The sequence below is a fragment of the Cervus elaphus genome, chromosome 2 (genome assembly GCF_910594005.1).
Source record: "Cervus elaphus chromosome 2, mCerEla1.1, whole genome shotgun sequence".
In the NCBI taxonomy this organism is placed as follows: Eukaryota; Metazoa; Chordata; class Mammalia; order Artiodactyla; family Cervidae; genus Cervus; species Cervus elaphus.
In genome coordinates this window covers 43,593,194-43,616,608 of record NC_057816.1, presented here as the reverse complement: position 1 = coordinate 43,616,608, position 23,415 = coordinate 43,593,194, and the positions used below count along the sequence as shown (strand labels likewise).

The following is a 23,415-nucleotide window of genomic DNA, read 5'->3' as shown; positions in this document are numbered from 1 at the left end:
TAATCACAGAAGATGTGTGCATGCTACAATATGGCTGCTACTCTCACTCCCCTCTTTGTTGTCTAGCCCTGCCCACCCGCATGTCACAGAGCCATAGTGAGGTTCTGTGACACAAAACTTATCAAATACAAACGTAAATCTACCTACTTCATTGAAAGTTTATTATGCAAGACCACTCACAAAGTAAATGTTCTAGATATACATTCTGAAACTCAATAAAACGATCATGTTACTACACTTTTCGGATTGAGAAATTAAGAAGGCAAAATTTTGTCTTCTAAGTTTACTCTCTGTGAGCTTCAGTGATGTCAAGGAATTTCTATATTTAATTTTACCTCAATCAGTATTAATTGTCTTGCAGTGTTTTTGTTTTGTTTTAATGTGGAATCAGTTATTTTAAAATATTAATGAAATCTATTATTTTTAAAGAATAATATTAATTCTGCTTCATTGACTATGCTAAAATGTTTGACTGTGTGGATCACAGAAAAAAAAAAAAAAAAGTGGAAAATTCCTAAAGAGATGAGAATACCAGACCACTTTACTTGCCTCCTGAGAAACGTATATGCAGGTCAAGAAGCAACAGTTAGAACTGGATGTAGAATGATGGACTGGTTCCAAATTGGGAAAGGATTATGTAAAGGCTGTATGCTGTCACTCTGTTTATTTAACTTGAATGTGGGGTTCATCACGTGAAATGCTGGGTTGGATGAAGCACAAGCTGGAATCAAGATTGCTGGGGGAAATATCAATAACCTCAGATATTCAGATGACAGCACCCTTATGGCAGAAAGTGAAGAACTAAAGAGCTTCTTGATGAAAGTGAAAGAGAGTGAAAACCTGGCTTGAAACTCACCATTCCAAAAACAAAGATCATGGTGTCCCATTACTTCATGCAGATAGTTGGGGAAAATGTGGAAACAGTGATGGACTATTTTCTTGGGCTCCAAAATCAGTGCAGATGGTGACTGCAGCCATGAAATTAAAAGATGCTTGCTCCTTGGAAGAAAAGCTATAAAAACCTAGATACTGTATTAAAAAGCAGAGACATCACATTGCTGACAAAGATCTGTATAGTCAAAGCGATGGTTTTTCCAGTAGTCATGTGTGGATGTGAGAGTTTAACCACAAAGAAGGCAGAGCGCCCAAGAATTGATGCCATCAAATTGCAGTGCTGCAGAAGACTCTATGAATCCCTTGGACTGCAAGGAGATCAAACCAGTCCCTCCTAAAGGAAGTCAACCCTGAATATTCACTGAAAGTACTGATGCTGAAGCTGAAGTTCCAGTACTTTGGCCACCTCAAGAGTTGACTCTTTGGAAAAGACTGATGCTGGGACAAATTGAAGTCCAAAGGAGTAGGCTGTGCCAGAGGGTGAGTTGGTTAGCTAGCATCTCTGATTTAATGGTCATAAATTTAAGTAAACTCTGGGAAACAGTGGAGGACAAAGAAGCCTGGCATGCTGCAGGCCGTGACGTTGCAGAGTTGGAAATGATTTAGTAACTGAACAGAAACCACAAATGTATTGGAAGAAATCAAAAGGAGTAATTGGAAAAGATATAAGCACCCTAGTATTCATTGTAGTAAATATGATCTCTTGTGTCTCTTTCTCAGGATTTAGGCTGTTTTTTTCCCCAATCTACAGAGGTATGTAGGAGGCCTTACAAAAAGCTGAGAAAAGAAGAAAAGTTAAAGGCAAAGGCCAAAAGATATGACCCTAAAAGATGAATTCACCAGGTCAGTAGGTGCCCAATATGCTACTGGAGAAGAGTGCAGAAATAACCCCAGAGAGAATGAAGAGATGGAGCCAAAGCAAAAACAGTGTCCAGTTGTGGATGTGACTGGAGATGGAAGTAAAGCCTGATGCTGTAAAGAACAATATTGCATAGGAACCTGCAATGTTAACTCCATGAATCAAGGTAAATTAGAAGTGGTCAAACAGGACATGACAAGAGTGAACATTGACATTTTAGGAATCAGTGAACTAAAATGGACTGAAATGGGTGACCATTATATCTACTACAATGGTCAAGAATCCCTTAGAAGAAATAGAGTAGCCCTCCTAGTCAACAAAAGAGTCTGAAATGCAGTTTTTGGGTGCAGTCTCAAAAATGGCAGTATGATCTCTGTTCATTTCCAAGGCAAACCTTTCAACGTCATAGTAATCCAAGTCTATGCCCCAACCAGTTATGATGAAGAAGTTGAAGTTGAACGGTTCTATGAAGACCTATAAGACCTTCTAGAACTAAAAGAATAAATAAATAAATAAATGTCCTTTTCACTATAGGGGACTGGAATGCAAAAGAAGGAAGTCAAGAGATACCTGTAGTGACAGGCAAGTTTGGTGTTGCAGTACAAAATGAAGCAGGGCAAAGGCTAACAGAATTCTGCCAAGAGAATGCACTGGTCATAGCAAACACCCTCTTCCAACAACAAAAGAGAAGACTACACATGGACATCTTCAGATGGTCAATACTGGAATCAGATAGATATACTGTTTGCAGCCAAAGATGGAGAAGCTCTCTACAGTCAGCAAAAACAAGACGAGCTGACTGTCTCAGAGCATGGACTCCTTATTGCCAAATTCAGACTTAAATTGAAGAAAGTAGGGAAAACCACTAGCCACTCAGGTATGACCTAAATCAAATCTCTTATTATATACTGGAAGTGATGTATACATTCAAGGGATTAGGTCTGATAGACAGAGTGCTTGAAGAACTATGGATGGAAGCTCATGATATTGTATAGGAGGCAGTGATCAAGACCATCCCCGAGGAAAAGAAATGCAAAAAGGCAAAATGGCTGTCTGAGGAGGCCTTACAAATAGCTGTGAAAAGAAGAGAAATGAAAAGAAAAGGAGGCGGGGGAGGAGCTAAAATGGCGGAGGAATAGGACGGGGAGACCACTTTCTCCCCTACAAATTCATTGAAAGAATATTTGAACGCTGAGCAAACTGCACAAAACAACTTCTGATCGCTAGCAGAGGACATCAGGTGCCCAGGAAAGCAGGCTGTTGTCTTCAAAAGTATGTAGGACAAAATATAAAAGATAAAAAGAGAGATAAAAGAGCTAGGGACAGAGACCCATCCTGGGAAGGGAGTCATAATAAAGGAAGTTTCCAAACACCAGGAAACCCTCTCACTGGCAGGTCTGGGGGAAGTTTTCGAATCTCGGAGGGCAACCTAACTGGGAGGAAAAATAAATATAACCCACAGATTACATGCCTAAAAGCAACTCCCAGCAGAAAAGTACACCAGACGCTTGCATCCGCCACCAGCAAGTGGGGGCTGAACAGAGAGGAGTGGGTGGCATTGCTTAGGAACAAAGGAAGGGCTGAGCAGTTCCAGAGAGGAGCTAGCCGGCTGCAGACCGGCCCATCCCCCGCCAGAGGCAGGAGGCAGGGGGGAGGGGAAAGGGGCAAACTCCGCCCCAGAGACGGCACCCCCTACCAAACTGCAAACAGGCTCCCAGTTTCCAACCAGAGACTTCCTGAGATTCTGGATGGTTGACATTTGCCAGGAGGGTCGTGGCTAGAAACCAGCTCCCCAGAATAGACACAAGGTGCACTGGACCAGAGCACGCAGAAACTGAGACTGGGACCGCGGAGGGGATAAGGCGCACCACACCCGGGGAGAGTGCTCTCCTCAAGCTCCTGGCTGCCTGAGCTGCTCGGGCCCAACTGAGTCTGTGCTTTTGTGGAATACCCGAAAACTGGAACCGCATGCAACTCAGGGCTCGCTCCCTATAGAGCAGCCTGGAGCCTGAGCAGTGTAGCACACGCGCTGTGAGCCGGGACAAACCCAGTGTGGCCAGAACACTCTGAGTGCTCCCCACACACGCCAGTGACATTTGTCTGCAGCGCCCCTCCCTCCCCACAGCAGGACTGAACAAGTGAACCTAAACAAGAGACCATCTCTGCCCACTTGTGTCAGGGTGGAAATTAGACACTGAAGAGACCAGCAAACAGAAGCCAAATAAACGAAGGGAACCGCTTCAGAAGTGACAGGTGCAACAGATTAAAATCCCAGTAGTTAACACCAATTACACCGGAAGGGGCCTATAGATATCGAGAAGTGTAAGCTGGAACAAGGAGATATCTGAAACTGAACCGAACCCACACTGCCCGCAACAGCTCTAGAGAAATTCCTAGATATATTTTTACTTTTTTTTAATTAAAATTTTTTTCTTTTTTTAAAATTATTTCTTCTTTTATTTTCTTTTAAAATTCCCTCTGACTCCTCTATTAATCCTCAATTTTCATTTTCATATATTTTTTACTCTTTTTTAATTAATTTTTTCCATTTTTTTTCTTTTTCTTTCTTTTATTTTCTTTTAAAGTCCTCTATTGCTCCTCTATTACTCCTTAATTTTTATTTACATTCTCATATATTTTTACTATATCTTTAATTAAAATTGTTTTCTTTTCTTTTAACTTTTCCTTTCAAGTCCTCTATTACTCTCTATTACTCCTTAATATCATTTTCGTTTCACTATAACCTTGCAAAAAACAAAAGACCATATTTTAAAAGTGAACTTCATATATATTTCTTAATTTTTTTGTGTTTTTGTTTTTAATATTGTATTTTTAAGAGTCTAACCTCTACTCTAGATTTTTAATCTTTGTTTTTCAGTATTTGATATCAATTTTGAACATTTAAGAATCCAATATCCAGTACCCATTTTTACTCAGGAGTGTGATGATTACTCTTTCCCCCTTTTGACTCGCCTTTTTCTCCCCCAGATAACCTCTATTTCCTCCCCCCCCCTTCTCTTCTCAATCCAATTCTGTGAATCTCTGTGGGTGTTCCGGCCTACAGAGAACAATTAGGGAACAGAGTACTGCGTAGATCTGTCTGTCTCCTCCTGAGTTCCCCTTTTTCTCCTCCTACTCATCTCTATCTCCTTCTTCCCTCTACTCTTCTTCATGTAACTCTGTGAACCTCTCTGGATGTCCTTCACGGTGGAGAATCTTTTCACAATTAACCAAGAAGTTTTATTATCAGTGATGTATAGTTGGAGAAGCCTTGAGGCTACTGGAAGAATAAGACCAAAAGCCAGAGGCAGGAGACTTAAGCCCAAAACCTGAGAACACCAGAGAACCCCTGACTACAGGGAACATTAAGTAATAAGAGATCATCCAAAAGCCTCCATACCTACAATGAAACCAACCACTACCCAAGAGCCAATAAGTTCCAGAGAAAGACATACCATGCAAATTCACCAGCAATGCAGGAACAGAACCCTGAGCACTCCAGAGATAAGAAATCCAGTTCCATGCACCAGAACACTGACACAAGCTTTCCTAACCAAGAAACCTTGACAAGCCAATCGTCCAACCCCACCCACTGGGAGAAACCTCCACAATAAAAAGGAACCACAGACCACCAGAATACAGAAAAGCCACTCCAAACACAGCAATCTAAACCAGATGAAAAAGCAGAAAAATACCCAGCAGGTAAAGGAACATGAAAAACGCCCACCAAGCCAAACAAAAGAGGAGGAGATAGAGAATCTACCTGAAAAAGAATTTAGAATAATGATGATAAAAATGATCCAAAATCTTGAAAACAAAATGGAGTCACAGATAAATAGCCTGGAGACAAGGATTGAGAAGATGCAAGAAATGTTTAACAAGGAACTAGAAGAAATAAAAAACAGTCAATTAAAAATGAATAATGCAATAAATGAGGTCAAGAACACTCTGGAGGGAACCAACAGTAGAATAACGGAGGATAGGATAAGTGAGGTAGAAGATAAAATGGTGGAAATAAATGAAGCAGAGAGGAAAAAAGAAAAAAGAATCAAAAGAAATGAGGACAACCTCAGGGACCTCTGGGACAATGTGAAATGTCCCAACACTCGAATCATAGGAGTCCTAGAAGAAGAAGACAAAAAGAAAGGCCACGACAGAATACTTGAGGAGATAATTGCTGAAAACTTCCCTAAAACAGGGAAGGAAATAGTTACACAGGTCCAAGAAACCCATAGAGTCCCAAACAGGATAAACCCAAGGCAAAACACCCCAAGACACATATTAATCAAATTAACAAAGATCAAACACAAAGAACAAATATTAAAAGCAGCAAGGGAGAAGCAACAAATAACACACAGGGGGATTCCCATAGGATAACAGCTGATCTATCAATAGAAACTCTTCAGGCCAGAAGAGAATGGCAGGACATACTTAAAGTAATGAAAGAGTATAACCTACGACCCAGATTACTGTACCCAGCAAGGATCTCATTAAGATATGAAGGAGAATTTAAAAGTTTTACAGACAAGCAAAAGCTGAGAGAATTCAGAACCACCAGACCAGCTCTTCCAGAAATCCTAAAGGATCTTCTCTAGACAGGAAACACAGAAAGGTTGTATAAACGGGAACCCAAAACAACAAAATGGCAATGGGACCATACCTATCAATAATTACCTTAAATGTAAATGGGTTGAATGCCCCAACCAAAAGACAAATACTGGCTGAATGGATACAAAAACAAGACCTCTATATATGCTGTTTACAAGAAACCCACCTCAAAACAAGGGACACATACAGACTGAAAGTGAAGGGCTGGAAAAAAATATTTCACACAAATGGAGACCAAAAGAAAGCAGGAGGCGCAATACGCATATCAGATAAAATAGACTTTAAAATAAAGGCTGTGAAGAGAGACAAAGAAGGACACTACATAATTATCAAAGGATATATCAAAGGGTATATCAAAGAAGAAGATATAACAATTATAAATATATATGCACCCAACATAGTAGCACCACAATATGTAAGGCAAATGCTAATGAGTATGAAAAGGGAAATTAACAATAACACAATAATAGTGGGAGACTTTAATACCCCACTGACACCTATGGATAGATCAACTAAAAGAAAATTAACAAGGAAACACAAACTTTAAATGGACCAGCTAGACCTAATTGATACCTATAGGACATTTTACCCCAAAACAATCAATTTCACCTTCTTCTCAAGTGCAGACAGAACCTTCTCCAGAATAGATCACATCCCGGGCAATAAATCTAGCCTTGGTAAATTAAAAAAAAATTGAAATCAGTCCAGTCCTCTTTTCTGACCACAATGCAGTAAGACAAGATCTCAATTGCAGGGAAAAAAAAAAAAACTATTAAAAATTCAAACATATGGAGGCTAAATAACATGCTTCTGAATAACCAACAAATCATAGAAGAAATTAAAATATGCATAGACATGAATGAAAATGAAAACACAACAACCTAAAACCTATGGGACACTGTAAAAGCAGTGCTAAGGGGAAGGTTCATAGCATTATAGGTTTATCTCAAGAAACAAGAAAAAAGTCAAATAAACAACATAACTCTACACCTAAAGCAACTAGAGAAGGATGAAATGAAGAACCCCAGGGTTAGCAGAAGGAAATAAATCTTTAAAATTAGGGCAGAAATAAATGCAAAAGAAATAAAAGAGACCATAGCCAAAATAAACAAAGCTAAAAGCTGGTTTTTTAAAAGATAAACAACATTGACAAACCGTTAGTAAGACTCTTTAAGAAACAAAGGGAGAAGAACCACATCAACAAAATTAGAAATGAAAACGGAGAGATCACAACAGACAACACTGAAATACAAAGGACCATAAGAGACTACTACCAGCAGCTCTATGCCAATAAAATGGACAACTTGGAAGAAACAGACAAATTCCTAGAAAAGTATAACTTTCCAAAACTGAACCAGGAAGAAATAGAAGATCTTAACAGACCCATCACAAGCACAGGAATCAAAACTGTAATCAGAATCTTCCAGCAAACAAAAGCCCAGGACCAGATGGATTCATAGCTGAATTCTACCAAAAATTTAGAGAAGAGCTAACACCTATCCTACTCAAACTCTTCCAGAAAATTGCAGAAGAAGGTAAACTTCCAAACTCATTCTATGAGGCCACCATCACCCTAATTCCAAAACCTGACAAAGATGCCACAAAAAAAGAAAACTACAGGCCAATATCACTGATGAACATAGATGCAGAAATCGTTAACTAAATTCTAGCAAACAGAATCCAACAACATATTAAAAAGATCATACATCATGACCAAGTGGGCTTTATCCCAGGAATGCAATGGTTCTTTAATATCCACATATCAATCAATGTAATACACCACATTAACAAATTGAAAGATAAAAACCATATGATTATCTCAATAGATGCAGAAAAAGCCTTTGACAAAATTCAACATCTATTTATGATTAAAACTCCCCAGAAAGCAGGAATAGAAGGAACATATCTCAACATAATAAAAGCTATATATGGCAAACCCACAGCAAACATTTTCCACAATGGTGAAAAATTGAAAGCATTTCCCCTCAAATCAGGACCAAGACAAGGGTGCCCACTCTCACTACTACTATTCAACATAGTTTTCGAAGTTTTGGCAACAGCAATCAGAGCAGAAAAAGAAATAAAAGTAATCCAGATAGGAAAAGAAGAAGTGAAACTCTCATTGTTTGCAGATGACATGATCCTCTACATAGAAAACCCTAAAGAACCTATCAGAAAACTACTAGAGCTAATAAATGAATATAGTAAAGTTGCAGGATATAAAATTAATACACAGAAATCCGTTGCATTCCTATACACTAACAATGAGAAAACAGAAAGAGAAATTAAGGAAACAATACCATTCACCATTGCAACAAAAAGAATAAAATACTTAGGTGTATATCTACCCAAAGAAACAAAAGGCCTATACATAGAAAACTATAAAACACTGATGAAAGAAATCAAAGAGGACACAAACAGATGGAGAAATATACCGTGTTCATGGATTGGAAGAATCAATATTGTGAAAATGAGTATAATACTCAAAGCAATCTATAGATTCAATCCAATCCCTACCAAGCTACCAATGGTATTCTTCACAGAACTAAAACAAATAATTTTACAATTTGTATGGAAATACAAAAAAGCCTCGAATAGCCAAAGCAATCTTGAGAAAGAAGAATGGAATGGGAGGAATCAACCTGCCTGACTTTAGACTCTACTACAAAGCCACAGTCATCAAGACAGTATGGTACTGGCACAAAGAAAGAAATATAGATCAATGCAACAAAATAGAAAGCCCAGAGATAAATCCACATACATACGGACACCTTATCTTTGACAAAAGAGGCAAGAATATACAATGGAAAAAAGACAAGCTCTTTAACAAGTGGTGCTTGGAAAACTGGTCAACCACTTGTAAAAGAATGAAACTAGAACACTTTCTAACACCATACACAAAAATAAACTCAAAATGGATTAAAGATCTAAATGTAAGACCAGAAACTATAAAACTCCTAGAGGAGAACATAGGCAAAACACTCTCCGACATAAATCACAGCAAAATCCTCTATGACCTACCTCCCAGATTATTGGAAATAAAAACCAAAATAAACAAATGGGACCTAATGAAACTTAAAAGCTTTTGCACAACAAAGGAAACTATAAGCAAAGTGAAAAGACAGCCTTCAGAATGGGAGAAAATAATAGCAACCAAAGCAACAGACAAAGGATTAATCTCAAAAATATACAAGCAACTCCTGCAGCTCAATTCCAGAAAAATAAATGACCCAATCAAAAAATGGGCCAAAGAACTAACAGACATTTCTCCAAATAGACATACAGATGACTAACAAACACATGAAAAGATGCTCAACATCACTCATTCTCAGAAGAATGCAAATCAACACCTCAACGAGGTGCCATTGCACACCAGTTGGAATGGCTGCTATCCAAAAGTCTACAAGCAATAAATGCTGGAGAGGGTGTGGAGAAAAGGGAACCCTCTTACACTGTTGGTGGGAATGCAAACTAGTACAGCCACTATGGAGAACATTGTGGCGATTCCTTAAAAAACTGGAAATAGAACTGCCATATCCCCCAGCAATCCACTCCTGGGCATACACACCGAGGAAACCAGATCTGAAAGAGCCACGTGTGCCCCAATGTTCATCTCAGCACTGCTTATAATATCCAGGACATGGAAGCAACCTAGATGCCCATCAGCAGACTAATGGATAAGGAAGCTGTGGTACATATACACTATGGAATATTACTCAGCCATTAAAAAGAATTCATATGAATCAGTTCTAATGAGATGGATGAAACTGGAGCCCATTATAAAGAGTGAAGTAAGACAGAAAGACAAAGACCAATACTAACGCATATATATGGAATTTAAAAAGATGGTAATGATAACCCTATATGCCAAACAGAAACAGAGACACAGATACAGAACAGACTTTTGGACTCTGTGGGAGACGGCGAGGGTGGGATGTTCAGAGAGAACAGCATTGAAACAAGTATACTATCAAGGGTTAAACAGATCACCAGCCCAGGTTGGATGCACGAGACAAGTGCTCAGGGCTGGTGTACTGGGAAGACCCAGAGGGATGGGATAGAGAGGGAGGTGGGAGGGGGGATGGGAATGGGGAAGACATGTAAACCCATGGCTGATTCATGTCACTGTATGGCATAAACCACTACAATAAAAAAATTTAAAAAAAAATAAAGAAACGGAGAAAAGGAAAGATATTCTCATTTGAATGCACACTTCTGAAGAATAGCCAGGAGAGATAAAAAAGCCTTCCTCAGTGATCGATGTAAAGAAATAGAGGAAAACAATAGAATGGAAAAGACTAGAGATCTCCTCAAGAGAATTGGAGATACCAAGAGAATTTTTCATGCAGAAATGGGGCAAATAAAGGACAGAAATGATACGGACCTAAGAGAAGCAGAAGATATTAAGAAGAGATGGCAAGAATACACAGAAGAACTATACAAAAAAGATCTTGATGACCCAGATAACCATGATGGTGTGATCACTCACCTAGAGCCAGACATCCTGGAAAGTGAAGTCAAGTGGGCCTCCGGAAACATCACTACAAACAGTGCAAGTGGAGGTGATGGAATTCCAGTTGAGCTATTTCAAATTCTAAAAGATGATGCTGTGAACGTGCTGCACTCAATATGCCAGCAAATTTGGAAAACTCAGCAGTGGCCACAGGACTGGAAAAAGTCGATTTTCATTCCAATCCCAAAAAAAGGCAATGGCAAAGAATGCTCAAACTACTGCACAATTCCACTCATCTCACACGCTAGCAAAGTAATGCTCAAAATCTCCAAGCCAGGCTTCAACAGTATGTGAATTGTGAACTTCCAGATATTCAAGCTGGATTTAGAAAATGCAGAGGAAACAGAGATCAAATTTGCAACATCCATTGGATCATTGAAATAGTAACAAAGCTCCAGAAAAAACATCTACTTCTGCTTTATTCACTATGCAAAGCCTTTGACTGTGTGGATCACAATAAACTGTGGAAAATTCTGAAGGAGATGGGAGCACCAAACCACCTGACCTGCCTCTTGAGAAACCTGTATGCAGGTCAGGAAGCAACAGTTAGAACTGGACACGGAAAAACAGACTGGTTCCAAATAGGTAAAGGAGTGTGTCAAGGCTGTGTATTGTCACCCTGCTTATTTAACATATATGCAGAGTACATCATGAGAAACGCTCGGCTGGAAGAAGCACAAGCTGGAATCAAGATTGTCGGGAGAAATATCAATAACCTCAGATATGCAGATGACACCAACCTTATCGCAGAAAGTGAAGAGGAACTAAAAAGCCTCTTGATGAAAGTGAAAGAGGAGAGTGAAAAAGTTGGCTTTAAGCTCAACATGCAGAAAACTAAGATCATGGCATCTGGTTCCATCACCTCATGGGAAATAGATGGGGAGACAGTGGAAACAGTGTCAGACTTTATTTTTTGGGGCTCCAAAATCACTGCAGGTGGTGACTGCAGCCATGAAATTAAAAGATGCTTACTCCTTGGAAGGAAAGTTATAACCAACCTAGATAACATATTAAAAAGCAGAGACATTACTTTGCCAACAAAGGTCCATCTGGTCAAGGCTATGGTTTTTCCGGTGGTCATGTATGGATGTGAGAGTTGGACTGTGAAGAAACCTGAGCGCCGAAAAATTGATGCTTTTGAACTGTGGTGTTGGAGAAGACTCTTGAGAGTCCCTTGGACTGCAAGGAGATCCAACCAGTCTATCCTGAAGGAGATAAGTCCTGGATGTTCATTGGAAGAACTGAGGCTGAAGCTGAAACTCCAATACTTTGACCACCTCATGTAAAGAGTTAACTCATTGGAAAAGACCCTGATGCTGGGAGGGATTGTGGGCAGGAGGAGAAGGGGACGACAGAGGAGGTGATGGCTGGATGGCATCACTGACTCGATGGGCATGAGTCTGAGTAAACTCCGGGAGTTTGTGATGGACAGGGAGGCCTGGCATGCTGTGATTCATGGGGTTGCAAAGAGCCGGACAAGACTGAGTGACTGAACTAAACTGGTATGTGTGTGTGTGTGTGTGTGTGTGTGTAAGCTAACTGGTTTATTAACATTTTGAGACAAAAACATCTAATTGAGAACAAGGATCAGCAGCAGGCAAAAAAAAAAGCTTCAACACTGAAGAATATAAAATTAAAGATTAAAAGTCCCTGATGTCAGTTAAGTTTACATAAGGTGATTTAAGATAGCAAGATTTCAGTTATTATCATCGTTAGCATTCCCATATTATTATTTATTGCAAATAAAAATGTTTACTAAATGCCACATTTATTGAGAAACAGAGTTCATATTCAGGTCTTTTTCTGGGTAGGCAATCATTTGTAGTATACCAAAAATGAGAGAATACTTACGTTTTAATACTTTTTCTGCTAAATAGCATGTGACCTTGCCTGGATTTGTGGTGTGTCAGACTGTCTAGGGTAAATTGCGAGAATTTCAGAACACACTGACTACTTCCTGGCACACACATCTCCTACAGCTATTCAAGCGAATATTAGACAAGGTGCTGCTGTGAAGGGATGTCTCAAGAGGCAGGTCAGGTGGTTTGGTATTCCCATCTCTTTCAGAATTTTCCACAGTTTATTGTGATTCACATAGTCAAAGGCTTTGGCACAGTCAATAAAGCAGAAATAGATGTATTTCTTCAACTCGCTTGCTTTTTCAATGATCCAGCGAGTGTTGGCAATTTGATTTCTTGTTCCTCTGCCTTTTCTAAAAAGAGCTTGAACATCTGGAAGTTCACGGTTCACATATTGCTGAAGGCTGGCTTGTAGACTTTTGAGCATTACTTTACTAGTGTGTGAGATGAGTACAATTGTGTGGTAGTTAGAGCATTCTTTGGCATTTCCTTTCTTTGGGATTGGAATGAAAACTGATTTTTTCCAGCCCTGTGGCCACTGCTGAGTTTTCCAAATTTGCTGCACTTTCACAGCATCAGCTTTTAGGATTTGAAATAGCTCAGCTGGAATTCCATCCCCTCCACTAGCTTCTTTGTAGTCATGCTTTCTAAGGCCCACTTGACTTCACATTCCAGGATGTCTGGCTCTAGGTCAGTGATCATACCATCATAATTAACTGGGTCGTGAAGATCTTTTTTATACAGTTCTTCTGTGTATTCTTGCCATCTCTTCCTAATATCTTCTGCTTCTGTCAGGTCAATACCATTTCTGTCCTTTATTGAGCCCATCTTTGCATGAAATGTTTCCTTGGTAGCTCTAATTTTCTTAAAGAGATCTCTAGTCTTTCCCATTCTGTTGTTTTCCTCTATTTCTTTGCATTGATCACTGAGAAAGGCTTTCTTCTCTCTCCTTGCTATTCTTTGGAACTCTGCATTCAAATGGGTATATCTTTCCTTTTCTCCTTTACTTTTTGCTTCTCTTCTTTACTCAGCATTTGTAAGGCCTCCTCAGGCAGCCATTTTGCTTTTTTGCATTTCTTTTTCCTGGGGATGGTCTTGATCCCTATCTCCTGTACCATGTCCATAGTTCGTCAGGCACTCTGTCCATCAGATCTAGTCCCTTAAATCTATTTGTCATTTCCACTGTATAATCATAAGGGATTTTATTTAGGTCATACCTGAATGATTTAGTGGTTTTCCCAACTTTCTTCAATTTCAGTCTGAATTTGGCAATGAGGAGTTCATGATCTGAGTCACAGTCAGCTCTCGGTCTTGTTTTCGCTGATTGTATAGGGCTTCTCCATCTTTGGCTGCAAAGAATATAATCAATCTGATTTTGGTTTTGGCCATCTGGTGATGTCCATGTGTAGAGTCTTCTCTTATGTTGTTGGAAGAGGGTGTTTGCTATGACCATTGCGTTCTCTAGGCAAAACTCCATTAGCCTTTTGCCATGCTTCATTCTGTACTCCAAGGCCAAATTTGCCTGTTACTCCAGGTGTTCCCTGACTTCCTACTTTTGCATTCCAGTCCCCTATAATGAAAAGGACATCTTTTTGGGGTGTTAGTTCTAAAAGTTCTTGTAGGTCTTCATAGAACCGTTCAACTTCAGCTTCTTCAAGAATACTGAAGTGGTTTGCTGTTCCCTTCTCCAGTGGATCGCATTCTGTCAGAAATCTCCACCATGACCCAGTCATCTTGGGTGGCCCCACATGGCATGGCCTAGTTTCACTGAGTTAGACAAGGCTGCAGTCCATGTGATCAGATTGGCTAGTTTTCTGTGATTGAGCCACCATCATCACATGAAGCTATTCTTTATAAATGTGAATCCTCTCCCTTGTTTTCTGTCACTATAAAGAATATAGTTCACTGACAATCCTTCTCTCAGAAATACCAGGATTATCATTTCCAAAATTCCCTTCTTCTTTTTGAATTTGCTTGCAAAAACACAAATCTTTGGTATACAATAAAAAATAGGTGCAATATATATTGGAATATATATATGTATGTGTGTGTGTGTATATATATATATATATGTGGAATTTGTATATGAACAAAGCTCATGGAATCTGAAACTATGCTGGAACTTCTCCATCTTCCAAAAACCCATTGTGTCATTCAGCTTCCTGCATGTCCCATTCCCAACATCAGCCTGAGCAGGGTGTCCAGGAAGTGACAGCACCTTAATGAAAAAATTTGAGAGATTTTTCTCTTGAGTCCCAGATTTTATTTCACTTAGTATCTTTGCAGTTTGACTTCTCTGGTGGCTCAGCTGGTAAAGAATCTGCCTGCAACCTGGGAAACCTGGAGACCTGGGTTTGATCCCTGGGTTGGGAAGATCCCCTGGAGAAGGGATCTCCACTCCAGTATTCTTGTCTGGAGAATCCCATGGACTGTGTTATATTGATCATTTGGTTGCAAAGAGTCAGACACGACTGAGCGACGTTCACTTTCATCTTCCCATTTTAGCACAAACTCTGTAGAGTTAGAGCCTTGCAGTTAATGGGATATATTGGGGTTCAGTGAATATTGCCTTGGAAGAGTTTAGGACGTTTTAGAACATTTCTTTTAAAAAAGAGTTTCTATTTTGGTGTGAAGTGTTCAGTTCAGTTCAGTCGCTCAGTCATGTCCAACGCTTTGCGACCCCTTGGACTGCAGCATGCCAGCCCTTCCTGTCAATCAACAACTTCTGGAGTTTACCCAAACTCATGTCCATTGAGTCGGTGATGCCATCCAACCATCTCATTCTCAGCCATTCCCATCTCCTCCCACCTTCAATCTTTCCGAGAATCAGGGTCTATTCAAATAAGTCAGTTATTCGCATCAGGTGGCCAAAGTATTGGAGTTTCAGCTTCAGGATCAGTCCTTCCAATGAATATTTTCAGGACTGATTTTCCTTGAGGATGGACTGGTTGGACTTCCTTGCAGTCCAAGGACTCTCAAGAGTCTCCTCCAACACCATAGTTCAAAAGCATCAATTCAGCGCTCAGTTTTATTTATAGTCCAGTTCCCAACTGCTCCCAGGTTCGCACATGTGAAGTGTAAAGAAAGTGAAAGTGAAGTCCTCAGTCGTGTCCAACTCTTCGCGACCCCATGGACTGCAGCCTACCAGGCTCCTACGTCCATGGGATTTTCCAGGCAAGAATACTGGAGTGGGTTGACATTTCCTTCTCCAGGGGATCTTCCTGACCCAGGGATGGAACCCCGGTCTCCTGCGTTGTAGACAGACGCTTTACCTTCTGAGCCAAGTTAGAAACAAAACCTAAATGACATAGAGTCAAGAGACCGGGAGAGGGTGTGTCAAGTCCTGGTAACAGAGTGGACCCCAACAAGAAGAAAGACTACTTTCCTGACAATTAAGCCAATGAAAAACCGAAGAATCTTTCCTTACCATAGCCTTTCCCCTTCTTTTTCCTCTCTAAAGGAGAGCTTTTCTTAAACAATAGTAAACTGTTATTTTTTGCTGTAGCTAATGAGGACGACCTCATGCATGGAGTTTCCAGGCAACCCGTCAGATTCCTGACTAAGCCCTTATCATTTGTGTCCAGTATAAAAGAAAGGCCTGGCAGGGACACTGAAGGACTCATCTGAGTAGAAGGAATTCTTGGCGGCATTCAAGAAACCAACATCTCTCCTTCAACATCTAGAAATACACCAACCCTGCCTGCTCACAAGTTTTGCTATGGAATGAAAAACACATTGAATGGGGGCGGCGTGGGGGGAAGTCAGAAACTGTGGGAAATCTTCTTTCTCACACGTAAGAAATGAGTCTGGATTCAGTGTTCCGTCTTTCTTATCTCTGAGTCCTTACCCAAGGCTGAAGCTCCGTCCCAGAAACCCACTACTTCCTGCTCCCGCTGATATTGTGTAGAGGTGAAGGTCTGGGCTCCTCCTGGAGCTACTAGTTAGAGCACTGAGAATTCAGAAATGCATCTTGATGGTCATGTCTTCACCGATAACTTCTCACATTGTCAGACAGCCTGTGAGTGTAGTTGGTTACTTGATTTTAGGAACTTTACACAGTTGAAACAGAATAAGAGTCCAATAAAAGTCAATTTTAAATGTCAAATTGTCTTTGACATAAGAGCTTCTTCCTAGAATCTACCTGGATAAGAAAAGCAGGCTTAGACTCATAGACAGTTCTGGCTGGAAAATGTCAGACCCAAGCCCTACAAGCAAAACTGCAGTAGAAGCTACATCTAACCCCAGACAACAAACTTGCTAACATTCAGAGATTATAGAGGTCTGTTTGTCTTTTGTTTGGTCTGATTACACAGTATTGCTTTTGCTCTGGCTGTAACTGAACACACAATAGCGGATGGTGGTTATTCCCCAAGACTCTGTTCTTTTAGTCATTCCCAGCATATCGTCTCATACCCCATCATTCTATTATGCAATCTGTATGCACATTTGAAATAATGATGCTAGCTTGTCAAGTTAAGGATTATGGCATAAATGTATAATACAGGATAGACTAAAAGAAATCACAATCTGTGAAAGAAATGTGATACTGTCTATGAAGTTTGGCCACCATCTCTTAAGATTTTCTCTATTTTGACTGTTTGCATTCTATTCTTCAAAACATTTTCCTATTTAATCAAAGATGGGCCATCATGGTCCACTCAAGGAAAGATACTTTATTTTTTAATTTTTTCTGAAGTATGTTTGATATGTTTGATTTACAATATTGTGTTTAGTTTCAGTTGTATAGCAAAGTGAATCAGTTTATATATAAACTGATATCTCCACTCTTTCTTCATACTGTTCATGGGGTTCTTGAGGCCCTTCTCCAGTGGACCACGTTTTGTCAGAACTCTCCACCATGACTCGTCCATCTTTGGTGACCCTGAAAGGTATGACTCATAGCTTCCTTGAGTTACACAAGGCTGTGATCCATGTAGTCAATGCAAGAAGGTAAAGTATTTCTGAAGAGGCTTTACAAACAGCTGAGAAAAGAAGAGAAGGGAAAGGCAAAGCAGAAAGGGAAAGATATTCCCAACTGAGTGCAGAGTTCCAGAGAATGGCAAGGAGAGCTAAGAAAGCCTTCTTAAGTGAACAATGCAAAGAGATAGAGGAAACCAATAGAATGGGAAAGACGAGAGATCTCTTCAAGAAAATTGGGGATAACAAGGGAACAGTTCATGCAAAGATGGGCACAATAAAGGACAGAAATGGCTAGGTTTTATCTTTATGCTTAGAACCCACTTGACTTGATTTTTTTGTGGATGATTTGTGCTATTTATTGGAACTTTCTGGGTTTTTTGCAGTTAGTGTTTCAGTATAAGTTTTTGAAAAGATTACCGTTTCTCCACTAAATTCCTTTCACTTTTATTTTAAAAAATCCATTTTCACATATACAGAGGTGTATTTCTGAGTTCTTTCTTTTTGTGCCATCGATTTAGTTATTTCTTTGAACACCAACACCACTCAGTTGTGATTACTGTTGCTTTAAATAAGTTTTGACATTAGGTAGTATTATTCCTCCAATTATCTTCTTTGCAGTAACACAATAATTTATTGCCGCTGGGAGTCACGTTCTATAAATGTCCATTAGGCCAAGTTGGTTTATAGTGTTGTTGTGTCCTTCATGATCTTCTATTTAATGTGTGGATAAATTTGATCTATTGGTCTATTAATCTATGGATTTCAGTGTTCAAAGAGATGTTAAAGTATCTATTGAAATCTCAGACTACAATTTCCATTTCTCTTGGCAGTTCTATCAGTTTTAGCCCTATGTAATGTGACTCTCTCTTATTAGGTGCATGAACACTTAGGATTCTTAAGTCCTCTTCATGATTTTATCCTTTTATCACTTTGAAATGAACTGGGAATAATATTTTTATTCTGAAATTTATTGTTTCTAATATGAATATAGACACTCCTGTTCTTAGAATAGTGTTAACATGTATGACTATTTAGTTGTTTTAATTTAGCCAATGTGTGAATCTATATTTTGAGTTTGTAGACAACATGTAGTTGTACCTTACTTTTTTATCTATCAGAAAACATTCGCCTTTAACTAGAATGTTTCCATCACTTATATTAAATATGATTATTGATATGGTTATCAGTCAGTCTATCATTGCTGCTATTTGTTTACTGTTTTCCCACATGTTGTCCCTCTTTCTTCTCTCTCCCTGTCTTTATAAAATATTGTTTATGATTCCATTTTGTCAACTTTGTTGGCTCATTAGTTGTAACCCCCAATTTAAAGTTATTTTAGTTGTTCATAAAAAGTTTAGAATATTTATCTTTAATTTATCATAGTCTATATATATATATGTGATATCTCACCACTTCACAAATACTATAAATATAACCATAACAAAAATAACCATATTTTATGTGTAAATAAATATACATGTATGTATTTCTCCTTCCAAACTCTGTAATATATTTGTCATATATTTTACATTTATATACATAGTAAAAGGTTCATAATATTGTGAAGTTTTTAATAGTCATATTGCTATTTTATTATAATGTTTTTATTTTTAAAATATAATCCATTATCTTAAAGAGTTTCAAATAGCAAAATAAAGCCTTATATATTTACCCACATAATTATAATTTCTGGTGCTCTCCATTTTTGTGTGTTTATTTTCCTTGTTATGTGCTATACATCTAGAAGCCATGATTTCTTGCACTTTTTGGTATAATACAAGAAGAAACACCTAGTCTCTATTTCTCCATCTTAAGAAGTAGAAGTCTCCCCTTGTGTAACTTTTGTGAGCAGTAGTAAAAACTTTATAATGAAAAGAAAATGGACTTTCTGTTAATTTTCTTTTACTAGAGTTTTAGTATTTTAAAACTAAAATTGGATTGCTAGTGAGAGTATCTTACCTTGCTTATTTGGGACATGAACACCTAAGAAAATATTAAATTAAGATGCACCAGTGGGAGACTGGAAAACATTGTGGTTGTTAACAATGACTTCTATCTGGGTGATATTATTACAAACAAATGCGCAGCTATGTATTTTGAAAAACATGTGGAAAAACACGTTTATTTTTCTTTATTGTTTTATACAATCCCATTGTCCCTTTGAAAAAAATTAATATTGAACACTTAGTTGTAAATGCGCCAGAGTTTTGAAGTCACAGAAACACTTCTTACTTCTTTTTCATTTTTTAAATAAAGCTAATTTTTTAGAACAGTTTAAGTTTACAGCAAAACTGAGCAAAGTAAGGGGATTCTGATATACCCCTCCCTCACACATGCATAGCGTCCCCCACAAGCAAAGTCCTATAGCAAACTGGAACCTTTGTGGCCTTTGCAGACTGGCTTCGCTTACTTACTCATAAACAATTAGACTTCCTTCCTGTCATCCTGTGGTTTGACAGCTGCTTTCTTTTGAGCAGCGAGTAACATGCCGGGGTCTGGATGCGCCATGGTTTACTCATCCCTTCACCTAGTGAGGGACGTCTTGGTTGCTCCCATGTTTTCACAATTATGAAAAAAGTTGCTACAGACGTCTGTGTACAGGCTTTGGATAAGCAGACATTTTCTACACCTTTGTGCAGATAACAGACTGAGATTGCTGGACAAACACAAGTTTAGATTTGGAAGAACTGCCGAAGTTTACTCCTAAGTGTCTGCGCCATTGTGCATCGCCAAGAGCAATAAATGAGTTTCTGTTACTCCATGTCCGTGTTGGCATTTGACATGTTTTCTACTCCTTTATATTTTGCATGGCAGTCAACACTTGTTGGTACGTGTTTATCTGAAGAAATAAGTTTAAACAAACAGCATGATATTCAGAGTTGAAAGCAAACAAACAAACCGGAAATCCCAGCTGGATTTACCTCAGAGGAAAAAGGCCAGTGCTAGGAGCGCACCAGGGCTTCCCAGGAGGCTCAGTAGCGCAGACTCTGCCTGCCAACGCCAGACACAGAAGACACGCCGGTAGGACGCGGGGTAGATGCTTGACCAGGGACGATCCGCTGGAGGAGGAAACGGCAGTCCCGTCCGGAATTCTTGCGTGGAAGATTCCATGGACAGAGGAGCCTGGCGGGTTGCAGTCGTCCTCGGGGTTCCGAGGAGGAGGAGGAACTGAGCGCACACAGGAGCTCCCGGGTTCGCTGTCCACGGCCGGCTGCGCCTGGCCTGGGGGGTCCGGCAGCCCCAGGGATCCGCCTCTCAGGTCGCCCTGGACACAGAAGTCCCCCGCGGCCTCGCTCCGCACCCGGGCCCTCGGCGTCCTTGCCCGCGGAGCCGGAGGTGAGGTCGCGGCCACAAAAGTCCGCGAATCTCCTCTCGGGCTTAGTGGCCTGGCGCGCCCCGTTTCCAGCACAGGGCCCGCAGATCCCGGTTTTCTGACGTGCGAACAGCCTCCCTCCCGCGACAGCATCCCCGGGGACGCAGGCCTCCTCGGCGCCACCGGGCACTCGTGGACAGAAGGAGCCAGGGTCCCGTGAGGAAGCCGCCGTCTCCCACCAGGACTTGGTTGCTCTCCGTCGCCCTCCGCGGCCTCCTCACTCCCTGCGCGGCTTCGGCGGGACGAAGCCGGACACCTCCGGCAGCCCGGCCCGGGACCCGCCCCCGGGCGCCCTCCCGCGTCCTCCCAGGGATCTGGAGCCGCGCGCCTCGCGCTGCATTTCTGCGCTTCTCTCGGCGGCGGGCGGGCTCGGCGGGGAGCGGAGAGGAGCCTCCCGCCGCCCGGCGGTGGCTCGGAGCTCAGATCCGCGGCCGCACCATCTGGAGACACGCCTCTCTCTGGGAAGGAGGAGGCTCCTTCCAGAAAGGATGTGAGAACCAGGGACAGACTCTAAGCTCACAAGAGCTCTGTCCACAGCAGTGACACGGAACCAGAGGCGGGGCTGAGGCCGGGGGTCTCAGACCTGCAGGGTCAGAGGGTCCCCAGGGCCGCCCCTGCTCTTGCTCCCGCCCCTGGGGCCGCGGAATTCTGCGCTGTAGGGCTTCAGTCTAGGGCCTGTTGTATATTATCTTTGATCCAATGTTTTTCTGTAGCACCGCTTACATTTTTTTTTTCTAGATAACGTTTGTATTTTTTATTCCTATTGTTTTTGTTCAAAGCTGAATCCCTTGATATTTTGAAAGATAATACAAGAAATACAGTGAAAACTTTGTTTCTAAATTAAACCGATAAAAATAAATACAAATTATAAATCTAACCAATTTACAAAAAGCCGGCAGTATCACAAATTCATGAAAGAGGAAACTGGAATTGTTTATAGTAAGAAAGAAATGAATTTACTCATTTTTATATATTCTAAAAATAATAATACTACATAATGAAAAAGTAAAACTAATGTGGAAATGCTCTCAAATTTTATACAACTCAGATTCATTTAACCCAATTACTGACTGTGTCATTTTTAAGTCATTTTGGACAAAACCTCTACTTGCCTTTGCCCTCCCATGCATTCTCGCATCAAGTCACGTGTACCAAAGGGCTCTGGAGTTACTGGTCTCACTCTATTAGAGAGACATAAACAGGCCACAACTCCATCCAAACACCTGTTTTCCCATCAATAGAATTCCTGAAACAGTCAGCTGATTTAAATTCCCTGTCTTAGATTGTATACTGTACATGATACCCAGATTAAATATTTTCAAAGTGTGTGCAAACACGAAAGAGGACAGTAACTAGTAGTTTCAGTTTCCAGAGTAAGTGTTGCCAGATCTCTCCTGCTATTGATCCAGAAAGGAAAATTACAAGTAGGGATTTATTTTCTGCCCCCGCAGTAAGGTAGTTGTCATTTTTCTGGGCACTGGCAGTGAGCGTTTCAAGGAGACAGGACAGAGAAATTGGGAACACTGGGTCACAGCCGGGGAAGGGAAGGACTAGGACCACACCTGAGTGTGTGCACTGTCCTGGCCCATTAACTTCTGTGACAGACTGTTCCGCCTCTCCTGCCTCATTCTCATTATTACTTTCACTTCATCTTGGCTCCTGTATCAGTCACCCTTTGTATATTGTGACCCTACATATGCTCTGCATGGCTCTCTCAATGATAATGCTTTCTATTACTGATTACACTCACTGTTCAATCTTCAATCAAGAATGAAATACTATAAAGTTAAGAACTGTAACTTTTAGGCTTGTATCCTATGCAACAAGACATGCTTAGAAAATCTGTTCAATCTTCAAGGATAGAATAACATAGAACTGTAACTTTTAGGTTTTATATCCTCTGCAACAAGACATGGCTTAGAAAACAGTAGATGCTGAAAGAATTAGAAAATATGCACTTTAAATTCACAAGAAGAGCCCCACTTGACTGGATATCTTACTATCTATCTTAGGTTATAAGACTTATTAGCACTTCATGGCAAAAATAACTTATGAGAAAATCTCCTGATTTTAGGTAAAAAGAATTGTAACTTAGACCTAGTTTTGCAAGTTAAAGCCAAGTAGGGAAGCAAGTGACACAAACTGATAAGAAATTTTCCATACAAATTCAATATTTTAGTCATCTATTAATAAAAGAATATAAAATTGAAAATTTCTGGAAACTTTAAGAAATCGAAAGCATTTATGTACAGTGCATCCTAAAAGCATATATTAAAGAGCATACCAGTGTATGAAACTTCATACACAGCATTCTATGGGAAATAAATGTATTGGTCATTTTTTGGATACCAAATGCCTTGTACACTACTTAAATGCTTGTTATTTTAAA

At 40.1% G+C, this 23,415-nt stretch overlaps 1 protein-coding gene across 1 annotated transcript in view; it reads right to left on the bottom strand.

The window, feature by feature from the left end:
- The window catches only part of LOC122706479, a 143,812-nt gene extending 121,158 nt beyond the window's left edge, over nucleotides 1-22,654 (bottom strand). Inside the window, 2 exon segments of the mRNA XM_043921647.1 lie at nucleotides 20,575-21,536; nucleotides 22,589-22,654. Coding sequence (XP_043777582.1) covers nucleotides 20,575-21,536; nucleotides 22,589-22,654 — 1,028 coding nt within the window.
- Between the last annotated feature and the right edge of the window lie 761 nt (nucleotides 22,655-23,415).